Genomic DNA, 15,684 nt, shown 5'->3' with positions numbered 1-15,684 from the left:
ACACACACATATATATATATATATATATATATATATATATATATATATATATATATATATATACATACAGTTGAAGTCAGAATTATTAGCCCCCCTGTTTATAATGTATAGCTTAAAGGGGCTAATAATTTTGACCTAAAATGTTTTTAAAAAAATTAAGAACTGCTTTTATTCTAGCCGAAATAAAACAAATAAAACTTTGTCCAGAAGAAAAAATATCATCAGACATACTGTGAAAATGTCCTTGCTCTGTTGAACATCATTTGGGAAATATAAAAAATCAAAAAAAATCAAAGGGGGGCTAATAATTCTGACTTCAGCTGTATTTGTTGTAGTTTTATTTTTAATATATATTTTTATACAACAAAATGTCTTAATATAATTGTAATTACATAATAAAATTAGAATTTAAAAGGTTTTCTCAAGTGTCATAACAATTGGTGTTAATAATCCTAATGTATAGTATATTTAATATCACAGTAAAAAATAATTATTTTCTTGTAACGGTAATCATTTTATTTATATTGCTTTACTTATTAAACAGTAATATAACAATAGTAAAAGGATTCATTTCATAATCATCAACATCACAACAGTAGTAACATGCTATTTATACACACTACTGGTCAAAAGTCTGGGGTCAGTAGGATTTTTAAATGTTTTAAAATAAGCTTCTTTTGCTCACCGAGTCTGCATTTATTTCATCAAACATACAGTACAAATTGTGAAATGTTATTACACTATAAAATAACTGTTCAAAAGTAGTTTAATATTTAATTTATTCCAGTGATTTTAAAGATGAATTTTCAGCTTCATTTCTCCAGTCTTCAATAATGACTGGAGTAATAATTTCATTTTTCAGCATTTTTCAATTTTAATAAATATTTAAAAAAATTACGTTTAATAAATGCCACCTTGATGAACAGAATAATTTTCTTAATTGACCCCAATCTTTTGACCGGCAATGTATGTTTATATAATAATTAATATATGATTTAATTAATTATGATCCTAATAATTAGGGCTGATATTACAATACTTTATTTTTCTGGGATTTTTAAAATATTGCCATATAAAAAAAGTTTCACAAGATGGTTTGAATGGCTGTATATAATGGCTTTCTGCCGGATGGAATTCCGATACAGAAAATTAATAAATCACAGTGCAAACAATGCTTTCCTTTTATATTTGCTTTATCTATTAATTGTTTTGATATTTAGACTAGAAGAACAAGACAAAGTAAAAATAGTTTTGTTTTCACCTTCAGAAAACAATGTCAATATTAAGTTTTTCCTCAAAACAAGTTACATTATCTGGCAGTAGGCTCAGAAAAGTACTGTTTTATTTAATTTTTTGCTTTGAAATGCAGAGATTTGGATTAGAAACAAGAAAATATATATATATATATTTTATCAATCAAATATAAATTCTATATAACTACAGTGATGGAATCTGTAGCCCCTGGTCAACTACAATTCTGACTCAGCAGTGCAAATCTTGCGATGTGACACTTGCGGATGTGCACATTGCCATCTCAATGCTGAAACGATATATATTGTGTATATATTGTTAAAAAAAATATATGGTCAAACTCCACAACTGTATGCCATTTTGTGATTTTAAATAAAAAAAAATATATATATATATATATATATATATATAATATTATATTTTCAATTGACAACAAAATGATAGTAGCAGCTATAACATAAAATAATTATTAGTAATAATAACAACATTAATATTATGTATTAATTGCGTCCACACAGTGCAAGGTTTTCAAAACTGCCAATTTTTCTTGTCAGGTGTATTTCTGGGTTCATGTGGAGAAAAATCCATCCGTTTCCGTCCCGCTCTGGTCTTCAAGGAGTATCATGTCCATCAGCTGCTGAACATCCTGAATGACGTCCTGGCTGAGCATAAATAGAGTAATGTCTGGCCTTCATGATCAAACACACAAAGAGCACTGGAGGCTTTCCAGCAGCCTCACACTATTAACTGCTCTCCGTCTCTCCTGTCATCTCTCATTAAGGACGACACAAATCTGTCTTCTGTCTCCTCTCATTCATCTCATCTCCACCATAATTCTCTTGACCAAACTGATTTTAGCCCAACACTAACCGAGGGTCATTCACTGAAATGATAACCTAGAAATCGTCCGATGTCACAGCGTAGCTTGTGAAATGTGAGGTCAGACGTTTTCCAACCGTCCAAAATCAGACCAATAAAGCAATGTACTAGAGACGGGGATTTCTAATCGCAATATATTACTATTTTCTATCCCTTTAAATGTCATATAAAGGCATGAGGAAACATTTAAAGCATGAAAAGATAAGGAAAGACGTTATAGAGATAGATAACTGCTCTAGAATGCCCTATAGAATGTCACTTTGCAGATGGCCCTGTCTGAAATAAAGATATAGTTCACTCTATAAAAGAAACCACTCATCTTTTTGTAGAAGGTTTGAAAGTAGTAGCCATTGACCTCCATTTTGTTCTCCCTGTTTTGCATGTCGATGTTTACTGTTTTCAAACATTCTTCAAATGATATTTGTGTGTTTATTTGAAATTTTGGGTGAACTATACTTAAACTGATGGTGTTGGATTGATCAAGCTGAGAGTTCTGAGAAGGTGAATTGTCGGGTTTGTGTATGCATGTCTCTGAAGCCGAAGACCTTCAAGTATGTCACTTTTGAGGCGACGTTATTATTTTATTATTCCTCAATCATAGAGAGATGTTGACTTCAATTTATGAACGCAAAAACCCGTAACGCACTAACTGGTTTGGTAACGTGATGCCTGATGGTTTTTCCGTTTCTACAAGCATTAACATGGGACAATGAAAGTCTTAACAACCGTCCATCTGATCCAACAATAGAAATCTGTCAGGGAGAGCGTTTTAAAAGCACAAACTCATACCGACCATGCTCTGCTCAGGTGAACATGATCCCCCTGCTGTTTCTCATTTACAGGCCGTGTTGGAAAAAGCGATATTGTTCTGCTGGCTAGTATTGACATGGTGTGATCTTCATCTAATGGTTTTGACAGCCTGTTCATGTTTACGATGTTCGGGGTGATTCTCCTGCTCCAGTTTCTCTAAGCTGACATGTCCCTTCAGCTTGGCTGTTTTAAACCTACTTTATATATTCGGATGCTGCCTTCATGTGCTACAAGGAAGTTATTAAGGGGGCAGTTCACAAAAAAATGAGATATCCAGCCTCATTTACTCAGCCTCTGCTTATTCCAAACTAGTTTGAGTTTCTTTTGATGAACACAAAGGAAGATGCATTGAAGAAGAAAAAAAAAAACAACCATCGACTTGCATAGTATTTTTTGTCCTACTATGGATGTTAATGAAGCTTTTTCCACAACATTCTTCAGAATATCTTTCTTTGTGTTCAACGGAAGAAATAAATACTCTTCTAAACTTTGTTGAGAGTAAATGATGTGGAAATCTTCATCTCTTTGTGTACATGGATTTTCTAAACCTTTCAAATTATGCTCCATTTGATAGTGTGCAGACTAGACATTGTTGTCCTGATCCAAATATTTCAATTTTAATCTTAGAACTTGTTTTAACTAAAGTTGCTGATATGGTTTAATTGTATAAGGACTTGTCGGCTGTTGTTTTTGAGCTCTATAGTAGTTCGATCCTTTCTCGATCGTGTATAGCGCACTGGCGCAGACAAGAATTGCCACGTCTTTAAAATTCAAACATTGTTTTCTATGTGTCCTGGCACCCAGCTGCGGCTCCGGATACTGTTCAAAGTCCAAGAACATCTCCAGTTTTATATGAAGTAATATGATTGCATATAGAATGCGTGCATCTGGTGTAAAAACACCTCAAATTGTCAAAGAGGCAGCTTAAGTTTCAAAGGCAGTGCATGTGGTCTGCTTACATATGGTCCATTAAATCGGTGTTTCTCAACCACATTCCTGGAGCACCATCAGCTCTACACATTTTCCACATCTCCTTAACCAAACACACCTGATTCTGATCATCAGCTCGTTAGCAGTGACAAAGACCTGTAATGAGTTTGACAGATAAAGGAGACATGCGAAACATGCAGTGCTGGTGGTCCTCAAGGACGTGGTTGAGAAGCACTAAACTGTTGAAAATCATTTGTGATTCAATCCTGTATTAATTCTGAGATTCAATTCTCTCTTCAATCGGAGTTGAGTTTTTAGCAACAGACGGTGCTGTATATTGCAGATATAAAAACAGTGTTCATAGTAAGCTTTGATTCGTCTTTGAGAAATTCGTCAACTTACATGGCTCAGCCACAAGCGCTCTTCCTCCTGAGCATTTGAGTGTATGGTTAAATACTAGCCTCGAGTGCCATCTGCTGATAAAAACAGCTCACAATCAATTCAAGAGATTATAAAGATGCATTTTGAAATCGTCTCAATTTTTCACCATATTTCTACTGGTCACTCGTGTCTTACACACATTTAATGTAAAACAAACATACTCTGGGCTTTATGCTTAAAACTGAAGTATACTTTAGGCTTAAAGTGCTTTGATGTGACTATTTATACAAAGACAAATAACAAAAAATGCAGAAAGTATTGAATATGTAAATGTTGGTATATGTAAATCCTAAAGTATATAGCACTTTTTACACAGCCTGTGTTGGTCAAACGCCTTTCAAAGTACACTTCATTTAATTATTACGCGTACAAAACAAATTGCAATACAAATGTACAAATGATTGTACTTCATGACATACCATCTATAGTCTTTGTAGCACATGTTCTAGCCCAGGCATGGGCAAACTTGATCCTCGAGGGCCGGTGTCCCTGCAGAGTTTTGCTCCAACACTAATCAAACACACCTGAACACCCTAATTAGTGTCTTTAAGATCTCCAGAAAGCTACAAGCAGGTGTGTTTGATTAGGGTTGGAGCAAAACTATGCAGGGACACCGGCCCTCCAGGATCGAGTTTGCCCATCCCTGTTCTAGCCTGTTCCATTTATGCAGCTTTTTTTTTATGATACTTTAATGATTCTGAAGCGGTAAAATTTCAGACTTGAAAGCTTAATATTTATAATTCCAGCCTGATCTCATTAGAAAACATAACTAATTTACAGACAAGGGGATAATTTGTAGAAAATTGTAATATGAAAATGTATGATTTTATTTAAAAGGAGACATGGTCCTAAACCCAACTGTCACTGGGAGATCAGCAATTCATGCTAAAGATATTTGACAAATTCATACAAATTATCCACTTAATCGACCAGTTATGTGAAGCGCATCTGTGAACTTGTGTTAATTATTCCAGTAGGACATGAAGGCAGCATTAAACCACACTGTAGTCATGAAATGTTAAATGTGTACGCTTTGTTAATGAAGATTATCAGCCAAATATTTTCCCCAGCTGCATCAGAATCAAGTACTTTAATTAACCACCATTAATGCATCAAATATAAATATGTACAAAATGACAACCTATCTAACAAAGTGTTTTAATTTTGTGATATTACTGTGTCCTGTATGTCGGTTTAACCTAGAAATGCTGTTTTGGATGCCTTTTAAATGTTCTTTTAATGTTGTCGATGGGCAGCATCGAGCCAATGTTAAAGCTGCATCAGTCTAAGTCAGTATTTAATTGAGAACTGTGTATTGTTGATAGCCATACTAATGACTATTAATTAATAACTGCAAATGGTTTACACTGTTATGAGTAGTCATATTAGCAAAAAAAAATATTGATGTAATTTTACATAAAATCTACATGTTGTTCGAAGATGTTCTGAAATAAATATATTAAAATAAATACCATTTTGATTAATATTTTATTCGTCTCGACTGTATTTTCAAGCAAAATCATCATCACACGCTCACAAGAAAGGATCAAAATCAATGTTTCTCAACCATGTTCCTGTAGGACCACCAGAACTGCATGTTTTGGATGTCTCCTTTGTTTGTCACACCCATTACAGGTTTTTCAGTCTCTGCTAATGATCTGAATCAGGTGGTCTGGTTAAGGAAAAGAAAATGTGCAGAGCTGGTGGTCTTCCAGGAACATGGTTGAGAAACACTGATCAAAATGATACGTTTTCACAACAATGCAGATATACACTTTTTTTTCAGTGAATAAAAATATGGAAACCTATCCATTTAAGCAGTTTAGATATGCATTAAGGCTTCATGTTCTTAAAGGGACAGTTCACCCACAAAATTCATCTGTTTCTTTCATCTGTTGAACACAAAAGAAGATATTTTGATTACTGTTAGCTATTGACATCGTTAGTAGGAAAGAAAAAACTGATAAATCACCACATTCAATAGTTATCAATTTCCAACATTCTTCAAGATATCTTCTTTTGTGTTCAATAGATGAAACACTCAAATGGGCGAGTACAATTTTAGGTGCACTGTCCCTTTAAGACTAATCAAATGAATGGATGATTCACAGATAGTTAGTGTGAGGATAAACTTCAACTAATGCCACATAATTAAACAGAAAGCCAATCAGAGAGAGAGATTTTAAACAAACTCCCCTCCTGAGCCCAAAGAATGAGGAGAGAATAAAATGCAAGTAATTTTATTTTTTTATATGTGTATGTGGCATTATATCAAGGCATTGATTTCAACCCAGTCCAGTCCCCACAAACCTCCAGGAAAGACGCAGAAGCCTTTGTGAGCTGGAGATCCTTCATGATAGAGTTCAGATGCAGATCTGCTGTTCCGGCTGGAGCTCAGGACTCAAACACGGCTCCTGACCAGGTCTCGTGTTTGGTGCCGGGTGCTAAATGAGTGATGGTCACCTCCACGGCCTGGATCTTCTCGTGTTTGGGTGGAATGGAGCAGATCTTGTAGCACACTTCATCTCCTTCCACAGGCACATACTCGCCCTCAATGCTGGAGGGAGAACAGCGGAGATCAGAAATGTGCACAGTGGATTTACAGAAATGCCTCTGTTTAAAAAGGACTTCATATGGAAAACATTCAGCTGATTATAGTTTCGCCAACCCGAATCCTGGAGGCACACCGACAGTACATATTTTGGATGTCTCAGTTATCTGAACCATTAACGTCTAATGTTGTGATGAACTGATTTAGGTTTGTTTGAATAGGAAGAGTTTGAAAATGTGTATACCGTGCCTTCAGGAACAAGGTTGGTCACTGCTCAACCTCCCGGGCGATTGGCATGGTCCGGCCCGATAAAAGCCCTGGCTCGAACTGGCCCGACAGTGGAAATGCGGCTAATGTAACCTGTTTACCTAATGTTTACGCTCATAATATTTATAGTATTTGCTAATTAATAAGCACTTCATGTGGAACTCTGAATCTGCGTCTCATTTAAGAGTCTGCTACTGCCCATTGGAGGTTCCATTTCAGTCACGGATGATTGCTTCGAGAGCCTTTCTGAATGAATGAATGAAACATACTGTTTTCCAGCAAGGCAACCGGGGTGCTGAAATATAATTGGCTAAAGTGGCAGTGGGTAGGTTAAAATGACCAAAACAAAGTCAGTGTTCTGGCATGGAAGTCACATTTTCAAAGCAGAATATCTGACTTCAGCATTGTTTTTCAGATAAACAAGAATGTTCACTTGGCATGTTTCTTAAATATCTGCAAACATTTGATGGTATTTTTATGCTTTAGAAGAGTCTTACATACAGGACCTTTTAAGTATAGTAATTACATAAATTATGCATTTTAATAAATGAAATGTGTATTTAAGACATTAAATAAAATGAATAAAAATATATATATAAACGTATTTTACACATTCAGCACAATATTTATTTATATATATATATATATATATATATATATAAATATATATATATATATATATATATATATATATATATATATATATATATATATATATATATATATATATATATATTTATATATATATATATATTTATATATATATATATATATATTTATATATATATATATATATATATTTATATATATATATATTTATATATTTATATATATATATATTTATATATATATATATTTATATATATATATATATATATATATATATATATATATATATATATATATATATATATATATATATATATTTATATATATATATATATATATATATATATATATATATATATATATATATATATATATATATATATATATATTTATATATATATATATATATATATATATATATATTTATATATATATATTATATATTTATATATATATATATATATATATATATATAGATATATATATATATATATATATATATATATATATATATATATATTTATATTTATATATATATATATATATATTTATATATATATATATATATATATATATATTTATATATATATATATATATATATATATATATTTATTTATATATATATAAATATATATATATTTATATATATAGTCAGGACACACTCTAATGTATGGGGAGAGACTATATATTATTTTATCTTTTATATATACAGTTTTTTTCCAGCTGAATACCTAGAAATACACTATGGAATTTAAACAGAGCAATGTTATGTTGCCTTTAAACTTAACTGACCAAATACGATTCAATGTAGTTTAGAATAAATTCAGAATTAACCAATAAGATGAAAAACATTACTGTACAGCTTTATAAAAAACTGTGATCAAGTACAGTTGATCTGAGAGAAGCTGGTCAGTGCTTTCAACTCTCAATCTCAAGAGTTTAACTGAGCTTTGACCCCAAAACCTTTCCACACTGCATCTATTCCCAGAAGACCCTCCTTCGCTATTGCTTCAAGCCATCTATAAACAGACCAGCAGCAACAGCCTTGTATATTAATGCTGGGTTGTGTTTGACTCTGTCTGACTGCATCTGCATCACCTTGATGATCAGTGTTTGTAGAGGTGCGTGTGTTGGCTTTGATGCAGGAGCATGAAATCTTGTTGTTTGCTCAGTGAACTCACTCAGAAATGTGCACGAAGATGTCATTGCCTCCGTCTGACGGCGTGATGAAGCCGTGTCCTTTGGAACGTGAAAAGCACTTGCAGATGCCAGAAAACACCGGACCCTCAGCGGCCCGAGCTGCACTGCAGTAGAGGAAGATGACAAAAGCAGTCTGTAAGCTCTACATGGATCAATCTCACACAAACATAGCTTAAAATTGATAAAATAATAATAAAAACATTTTTAAACCTAAATTTAAAAATAATAATAATAAAAATTAATTTAATTAAACAACATTTGAAGCAATAAGGGTGGTAAAACGGTTTTGGAGGCATGGCTTATGAGCTTCATTATCATATTGAGATGCTTATTGGTTGCTTGAGTCAAATGAGCCCACATCCTTGTCTGTATGACAGTGCTATATAATGTTGTTGATGTGTGACATTTATAATGGGAGTCAATGGGATCAATGTACTTCAGCAGGTCATCCCACCCCTATGTTAAGTCAATCAGGCAGTTATTAAGGGTGTTGAAATGGTTTGAGGGCATGGCTTGAGAGCTTCATTATCATACTGAGATGCTGATTGGTTGCATGAGTCAAATAAGTCCACCGCCAAGTCTGTGTGACACTGCTTAGTAATGTTATTGATGTGTGACATTTATATTGGGAGTCAATGTAATAAATGGGATTTTAATGGCCTAATTCATTCATTGATTTTCTTTTTGGCTTAGTCATTTTATTAATTAGGGGTCGCCACAGCGGAATGAACCGCCAACTTATCCAGCACAAGTTTTACGCAGTGGATGCCCTTCCAGCTGCAACCCATCACTGGGAAACACCCATACACACTCACACACATACACTACTGACAATTTACCCAATTCACCTATAGCGCATGTTTTTGGACTTGTGGAGGAAACCGGAGCACCTGTTGGAAACCCAAGCGAACACGGGGAGAACATGCAAACTCCACACAGAAATGCCAACTGACCCAGCCGAGGCTCGAACCAGCGACAGCTCTAATGGCCTAATGTTTAATGTTAAGTCTATGGGAAATTCAGGACATGGGTCACCACAGGAGTACGACTTTTACCACCTTGCGAGGTATGTTCTTACTCAGGCTGCAAATGTTTCTACGAAATTCATTTTTTGGCGCTATGATGCGTCAAAGTTTGGTGCAATGTTAAGTCAATACGAATTTGCAGGGCCAAAAATCTGACATCTTATGAAAATCATAGCACGCAGATCCAGATAAACCCCCACTTTCAAGGGTCTCGGACGAAAACTGCGAGACCAAAATGGAAAAATAATAAGTATGTAGAATAACAGTAGTGAAGTTACCAAATAGATAATGTGATTTACTGTAAACAAACATTACCGGGCACACAATTAACACAATCAAACCTTCCAAAATGGCTTTTAAAGGGTATATCGTGTGAATTAACACTGGAACTACCAGAATTCTACAACTACTAGAGTGGCCACAGTGGTCATCCTGCCCATTCATTTAAGATTGTAAGGAATTGACATGTCACATCATAATCATATTCAAGATTCTATTAAGATTTTAGAATTAAGTTTGAACGCCTGCTATCATATTTTATGATGTCACTATCCCTATTTGTGTATTATAGCCTAAATTTGTTTATGACTTACAGAAGAGCCCTGAAGGAGCGTACCTCACTTTGCCAAAACGACTCGGTATTTGTAGTGTTAAACATGGTGACGGTGGACGGTCCGATGTACTCACGCGGAGCAGGTGCGGTTGCGGCGGGTGGGCAGCGGGCTGGGGATCAGGTGACTTCTCATGGGCGAGGGCGAGCGGGCTCTGTTGCGGTAGGCGGGAAGACGCAGAGCGCTGGGAGACACCGGGGAGGATGGAGACAGAGGAGGAGTGGTGGACTTCACTGGAGACGACGCTTCTGAAGACATGCTGATGGCGGGACACTCCGAGGACACTGGAGACACAGAAAGGGCGATTTAGCTTACAGAAAAGAAAGTGGTTCTTGGGGGTTTCCTTAAACTCCAAAGATTGATGTTTGTTTGCATGTGGACATGAAAAGACGGAACAAGTTCTACCTAATGTGGACAGATTGACAAACATTTCCACAAACTGGAGGTATTAACCAGTGCTATTGAGAATATTGATAAATATTAATGTCATCTTAAAGGAAACGCTCCACTTATTTCACAAAGTTTGGCTCATATTACGAGTCCCGTAAAACAGTTAAAACAAAGTTAAACAGTTGATTTTCACCAATATCATCAGATCTGCTGCAGTTATGTTACAGTAGCAACGTCCCTTGATTGTTATGCCAGAATGAGACTATAGTTCATATCAGCCAAATCAGGAAAGAAAACAGCAACTTTTCATGTTCTGTCAGTCTTACTACATGATAAAACTACAGAAGAGTCTTACTATAAATAATTTAAATAGGAAAATTATCAAAACTCATTGAATATAACCAGATTCAGTGAGTTATGCTGAGCTAAGCTAAACGTAGACCTTCTAAATGGATTAAAAATGTTAAAACTCGACTATAAAAGATTGTAAATGAGCCTATTTCCTGCTGGATGGAGTGTTCCTTTAATACTACTGTGAACACGTGATAGTGCTGTAAACAGTAATGTGGTTGAGACACCAGTATGTCTCCAGTATGTATGAGGTGGCAGTATTGCCACTACTACTATTGCTGCAACATCTAGGTGAACAAATAAATATGTTCCACACACTAGCAATAAACAAAAAGTCAATAATACACATGCAAAAATGTATACAAAGCTCCTTTGACATAAAAAAAATGTCTTTAGTGGCACAGTTTCACTTTACTAGAACTTCTTATGTGAAGCTGCTTTGACACAATCTACATTGTAAAAGCGCTATACAAATAAACATGAATTCAAATAAACACAATTAAAATTGAATTATTTTTATTGTCGGTCACAGTGAGATTATGCTCTGTGATGTCACGCATTTGGTTATAAACTATAGAAATATCTCTGCAATTGTCTGCTTAGATAGTTTACGTTGTAATTTCAGTACTCGTTCACCAGATTGCAAAAGTGCATCAGCTTATTGATCATCAATGTTAATCTTTTTATTCAGCCATGGTAGTTCCGTGAAGACGATTCATACAAGTTTACGGTTGCCATAATCCACTCTCGCTCTTTCATTTGCCATTTTAAAATCTGTGTAAGGAAGATATTATGTGACCCTATTGGTCGATCACTGATGTGATAGAATTAATTGTGTACAGCAGGGGGGGAAAGGGGGAAACTTTTTGCGATAACAACATGAAGTGTTACAGACGTGTAATTGGTTGTTGTGCACTATGTCACAATACACATAAAGAAACAATTGAATCCCATTGTCATTTACAAATCTCCACAGACACCCTATGTCAAAGTGTGGAAGTTTGAGCAGAAATTGAGGGAAAAAACATTTTGTGTGCTGAAAATGGCTTCAAGCAAACCTATAGGTGGCATTAAATGTGATACCTGATGCCTTTCCTTTGACTAAATTTCCACTGCTGCAAAACCGAAAATAATAATGCGATTCCTCTGATGGCTGACCTGTGACTCTGACACAGATCTCAGGTAACTCAATCTCTCTCCTGTACACAGAAGTGAACATAACAGCCTGCAGGAGCCACTTGACAAGCCAACACTCACATTAGCAATCAATTGAATTTTACTACTGAAACAACAAGCATTATTTTTACCTCTCGCATAAATAATAAACAGTTATGTGATGCGTTTTTCCATATGAACAGTTCCAGTGTTTTGGATGTGAAACTCAAAACATAAATTCACAGAGAAAGTGTATGTTAACATTATAGTTATATTTTCCAAAACAACTAAGCACACAGTTATGGGATCAGAAAAATATCAGTCTGTAAACAACTTTTAGGTTTTAAATGAGGAAAATGAACATGCGTTATGGATGTGACCAAAAAAGTTAGCGAGTTTACAGTATACAACATACTTTGCAGACCCAAAGGAAACAATGCTAATCTAAAGAGAATAAAATTTGGCTCACTATGAAACAAAAATGATTGATTTATTTTGTTTGACACTTTTGCATTTATGAGGGAAAAGCTTCGTTATGGATGTGACATATGTGAAATTTCCACTTGTGTGACTTTAAATGCTAAATCCAATATAATTGTTTGAACACATCAACAGAGACATTTTCCAGTATTTTTACAGTCCTGTAAAAAAACAAGCCTACACAAAAAAAACCTAGAAAGGGTTTTAATATTTTGATAAACTTGACATTTGTATGGAATTGCTCATATACAGAATCATCTTTATTTGAATCTATAACAACTGTTGAATTTGAAATGAAATAGAAAATTCGAATAAAATTTTGAATAGAATTTCGAATAGAAATGACGGAAAGATTATAATTAGACATTTCCGATACTACATTTTTTTTGGTTGTTTGTTTGTACAAAATATTCTGTTAATAATTTTCTACAACTGTTGTTACCCCAATTTTTAGTTAACCTGTAAAACTGAAAGTCTTATTTTATATTATTTCTCAATATTTACACCACAGACCATTTCTTCTAATAAAACGTTCGGTCACTCTTTACTTTAACGTACAATTCACGCTATTAACAAACCATAAACTAAGACTTTTAGCTCAAACTACTAATTAGCTGCTCAGTAATAGTTAGTAAGGTATCAGCTGGGTTTAGGGTCTTGTGTAGGGTCAGGGCTGTAAAATAAAATCTTATTACAGTTTTGGCAGATTTAGGTTCATTAATTTTGACTTTTCATCATTTTGACTGCTCATTTACTCCAGTAACAAATCACACAGTGTGAACTATCAAATACTCGACCTGAGAGAATCACAGAGTCGTCGTCGACACGAGATATTTGGCATGCTAAATATCTGGAGCTGTCTGTGATTCAAATCATGCCGTGTGAAATGTGTTCTGATTGAAAACAACATCAGCGATTCCCTACAGCCAATGAGAGAGCAGCATCCACTAGTGTGGGTATCTGCAGGGCAGCGGGGGGTTGGGGGAGAAGTTAAAAGCGCTCATTTTCAGTATATTTGGACCCAAGAAATGAAGGAAACACTAGTGGACATTTGACAGGAGCACCGGTGTCTGTTTGACGTGTCATCTGAGCAATATCACAACCGGCTCGAAAAAGAAAAAAGTTAAGGAGAAATTGCTAATTCACTTCAAAAACAAGGTGAGCAAAATAAGTACAAATTCTACTCCACTTAAGGCTTCTTGCTCATTATTAATAACAAAAAATAAACTACGTGACCTCGCATTGTTTCCATGTCACTTCTCGCGTGTTCTTGGTGGCGAGACGTAGTTTGGACAAAGTTGACGATGATTCTTTCTATTATATAGTCATGCAGTGTGAAACCCCCTGTCGTTGTTCTATCTTGCAGTGTAAACAAAGCAGCGACGATCCCAGATTGTCATGCAGTGTGAAAACATCAGTGACACGACTACTTTGAAAATCTGCAGTCTGAACTCGGCACAAGTCAAAACTCTATACACAAGCAAATCAGACGCAACCCTTGGAGATTAACAGCTCACATCTATGCCAAAATGAAACACTCGAAACCATACACACAACTGCCATTTGAATTACTCGCTCATATCACCAGCAATACACTGATGGGCTTTACATTTAACACATTTACACTGTTTAATGTATGCTACAAGAAATTTAGGTATCTATCCAAGCATTTGGTTTAAGTGTGCAAGCATTGGACAAGAAACTGTAAGAGGCAGGTAATAGTGTAAACGGTGTGAATTTTGCACAATTGTAATAAAGAGAATATTATTTCGAACATGTTGACATACTAGTTAAATCTAAATTAATATATTTATTTTTGAAATCAGTCAAACATTACAGAAGAAGATATTTGCCATATTATCCAGCCCAACCAACTACTATCTACTACATTCAATCTTCACTGTCTTCAATCTCTCACTCATATTTGCATTTCAAACACAAGCTGCGCAAATCATGGCTGTTAATTATTCATATACCGATTCACACAGAATTCTAGACAGACTGCTATGTTTTATGCCCTTTGACTTTATCTTTCAGCCTTCCTGATAATCCTCCAGTGACCACAGACTGCAGGTCCTGTTTACAACAATACCACGACTTCTCACTGTTGATGCTGAGGGCCACGTTTAGCTTTTACCAGCCCTATCTGACAGATTCAGTCCCCGTGGTTGTGGTGGGATCTGTTAACTAACGCACTGGGCACTGGAGCACTGCATGCTTCACACAAACGGGTCAAGCACCCTAGTAATAATTATAGCAAGAAAATGACAGCAAACAGATAATGGCACAGCCTCCCGCAATCTCCACTAAAGCCCACACAAATCAGAGGAGCCGGTAATAAAAGCATGTTAAATAATAAAGCATATTCAATAAGCAAAAATTAAGCATATAATCATACACTAGAATGTTTAATACAGATTACACAAGGGATTGTGGAATATGATTTTTATTTTATACTGCATCTTTGTCATACCCCTATATATATGTGCATTATATAACTACTTAATTAGTATAACACTGTCAAATCTACTAAATAATAATCATTTATTTTATCATATCATCTGCTAACAATTTACACCGAACCACTAAAAAAGCACTGTGTACTATGTCATATTGCAATATGACGTATCATGGACCCATATACAGTTGAAGTCAGAATTATTAGCCTCCTTTTGAATTTTGTTTATTTTTTAAATATTTCCCAAATTATGTTTAACAGAGCAAGGACATTTT

At 34.8% G+C, this 15,684-nt stretch overlaps 2 protein-coding genes across 2 annotated transcripts in view; one reads left to right on the top strand and one right to left on the bottom strand.

Annotated features, from left to right (window-relative positions):
- Positions 1 to 5,797, top strand: part of abat (4-aminobutyrate aminotransferase) — a 46,181-nt gene extending 40,384 nt beyond the window's left edge. Inside the window, exon 16 of the mRNA XM_056453536.1 lies at positions 1,806 to 5,797. Coding sequence (XP_056309511.1) covers positions 1,806 to 1,927 — 122 coding nt within the window. The 3' untranslated portion in view covers positions 1,928 to 5,797. The remainder of the gene's footprint in view (positions 1 to 1,805) is intronic.
- Positions 5,781 to 15,684, bottom strand: part of carhsp1 (calcium regulated heat stable protein 1) — a 34,843-nt gene continuing 24,939 nt past the window's right edge. Inside the window, exons 2-4 of the mRNA XM_056453537.1 lie at positions 10,652 to 10,859; positions 8,921 to 9,043; positions 5,781 to 6,868 (exon numbers count right to left, since the gene is read on the bottom strand). Of these exons, the coding sequence (XP_056309512.1) occupies positions 6,706 to 6,868; positions 8,921 to 9,043; positions 10,652 to 10,859 (494 nt within the window). The 3' untranslated portion in view covers positions 5,781 to 6,705. The remainder of the gene's footprint in view (positions 6,869 to 8,920; positions 9,044 to 10,651; positions 10,860 to 15,684) is intronic.

The sequence above is a fragment of the Danio aesculapii genome, chromosome 3 (genome assembly GCF_903798145.1).
Source record: "Danio aesculapii chromosome 3, fDanAes4.1, whole genome shotgun sequence".
NCBI classification, from domain to species: Eukaryota; Metazoa; Chordata; class Actinopteri; order Cypriniformes; family Danionidae; genus Danio; species Danio aesculapii.
This window is presented reverse-complemented; position numbering and strand designations above follow the sequence as displayed.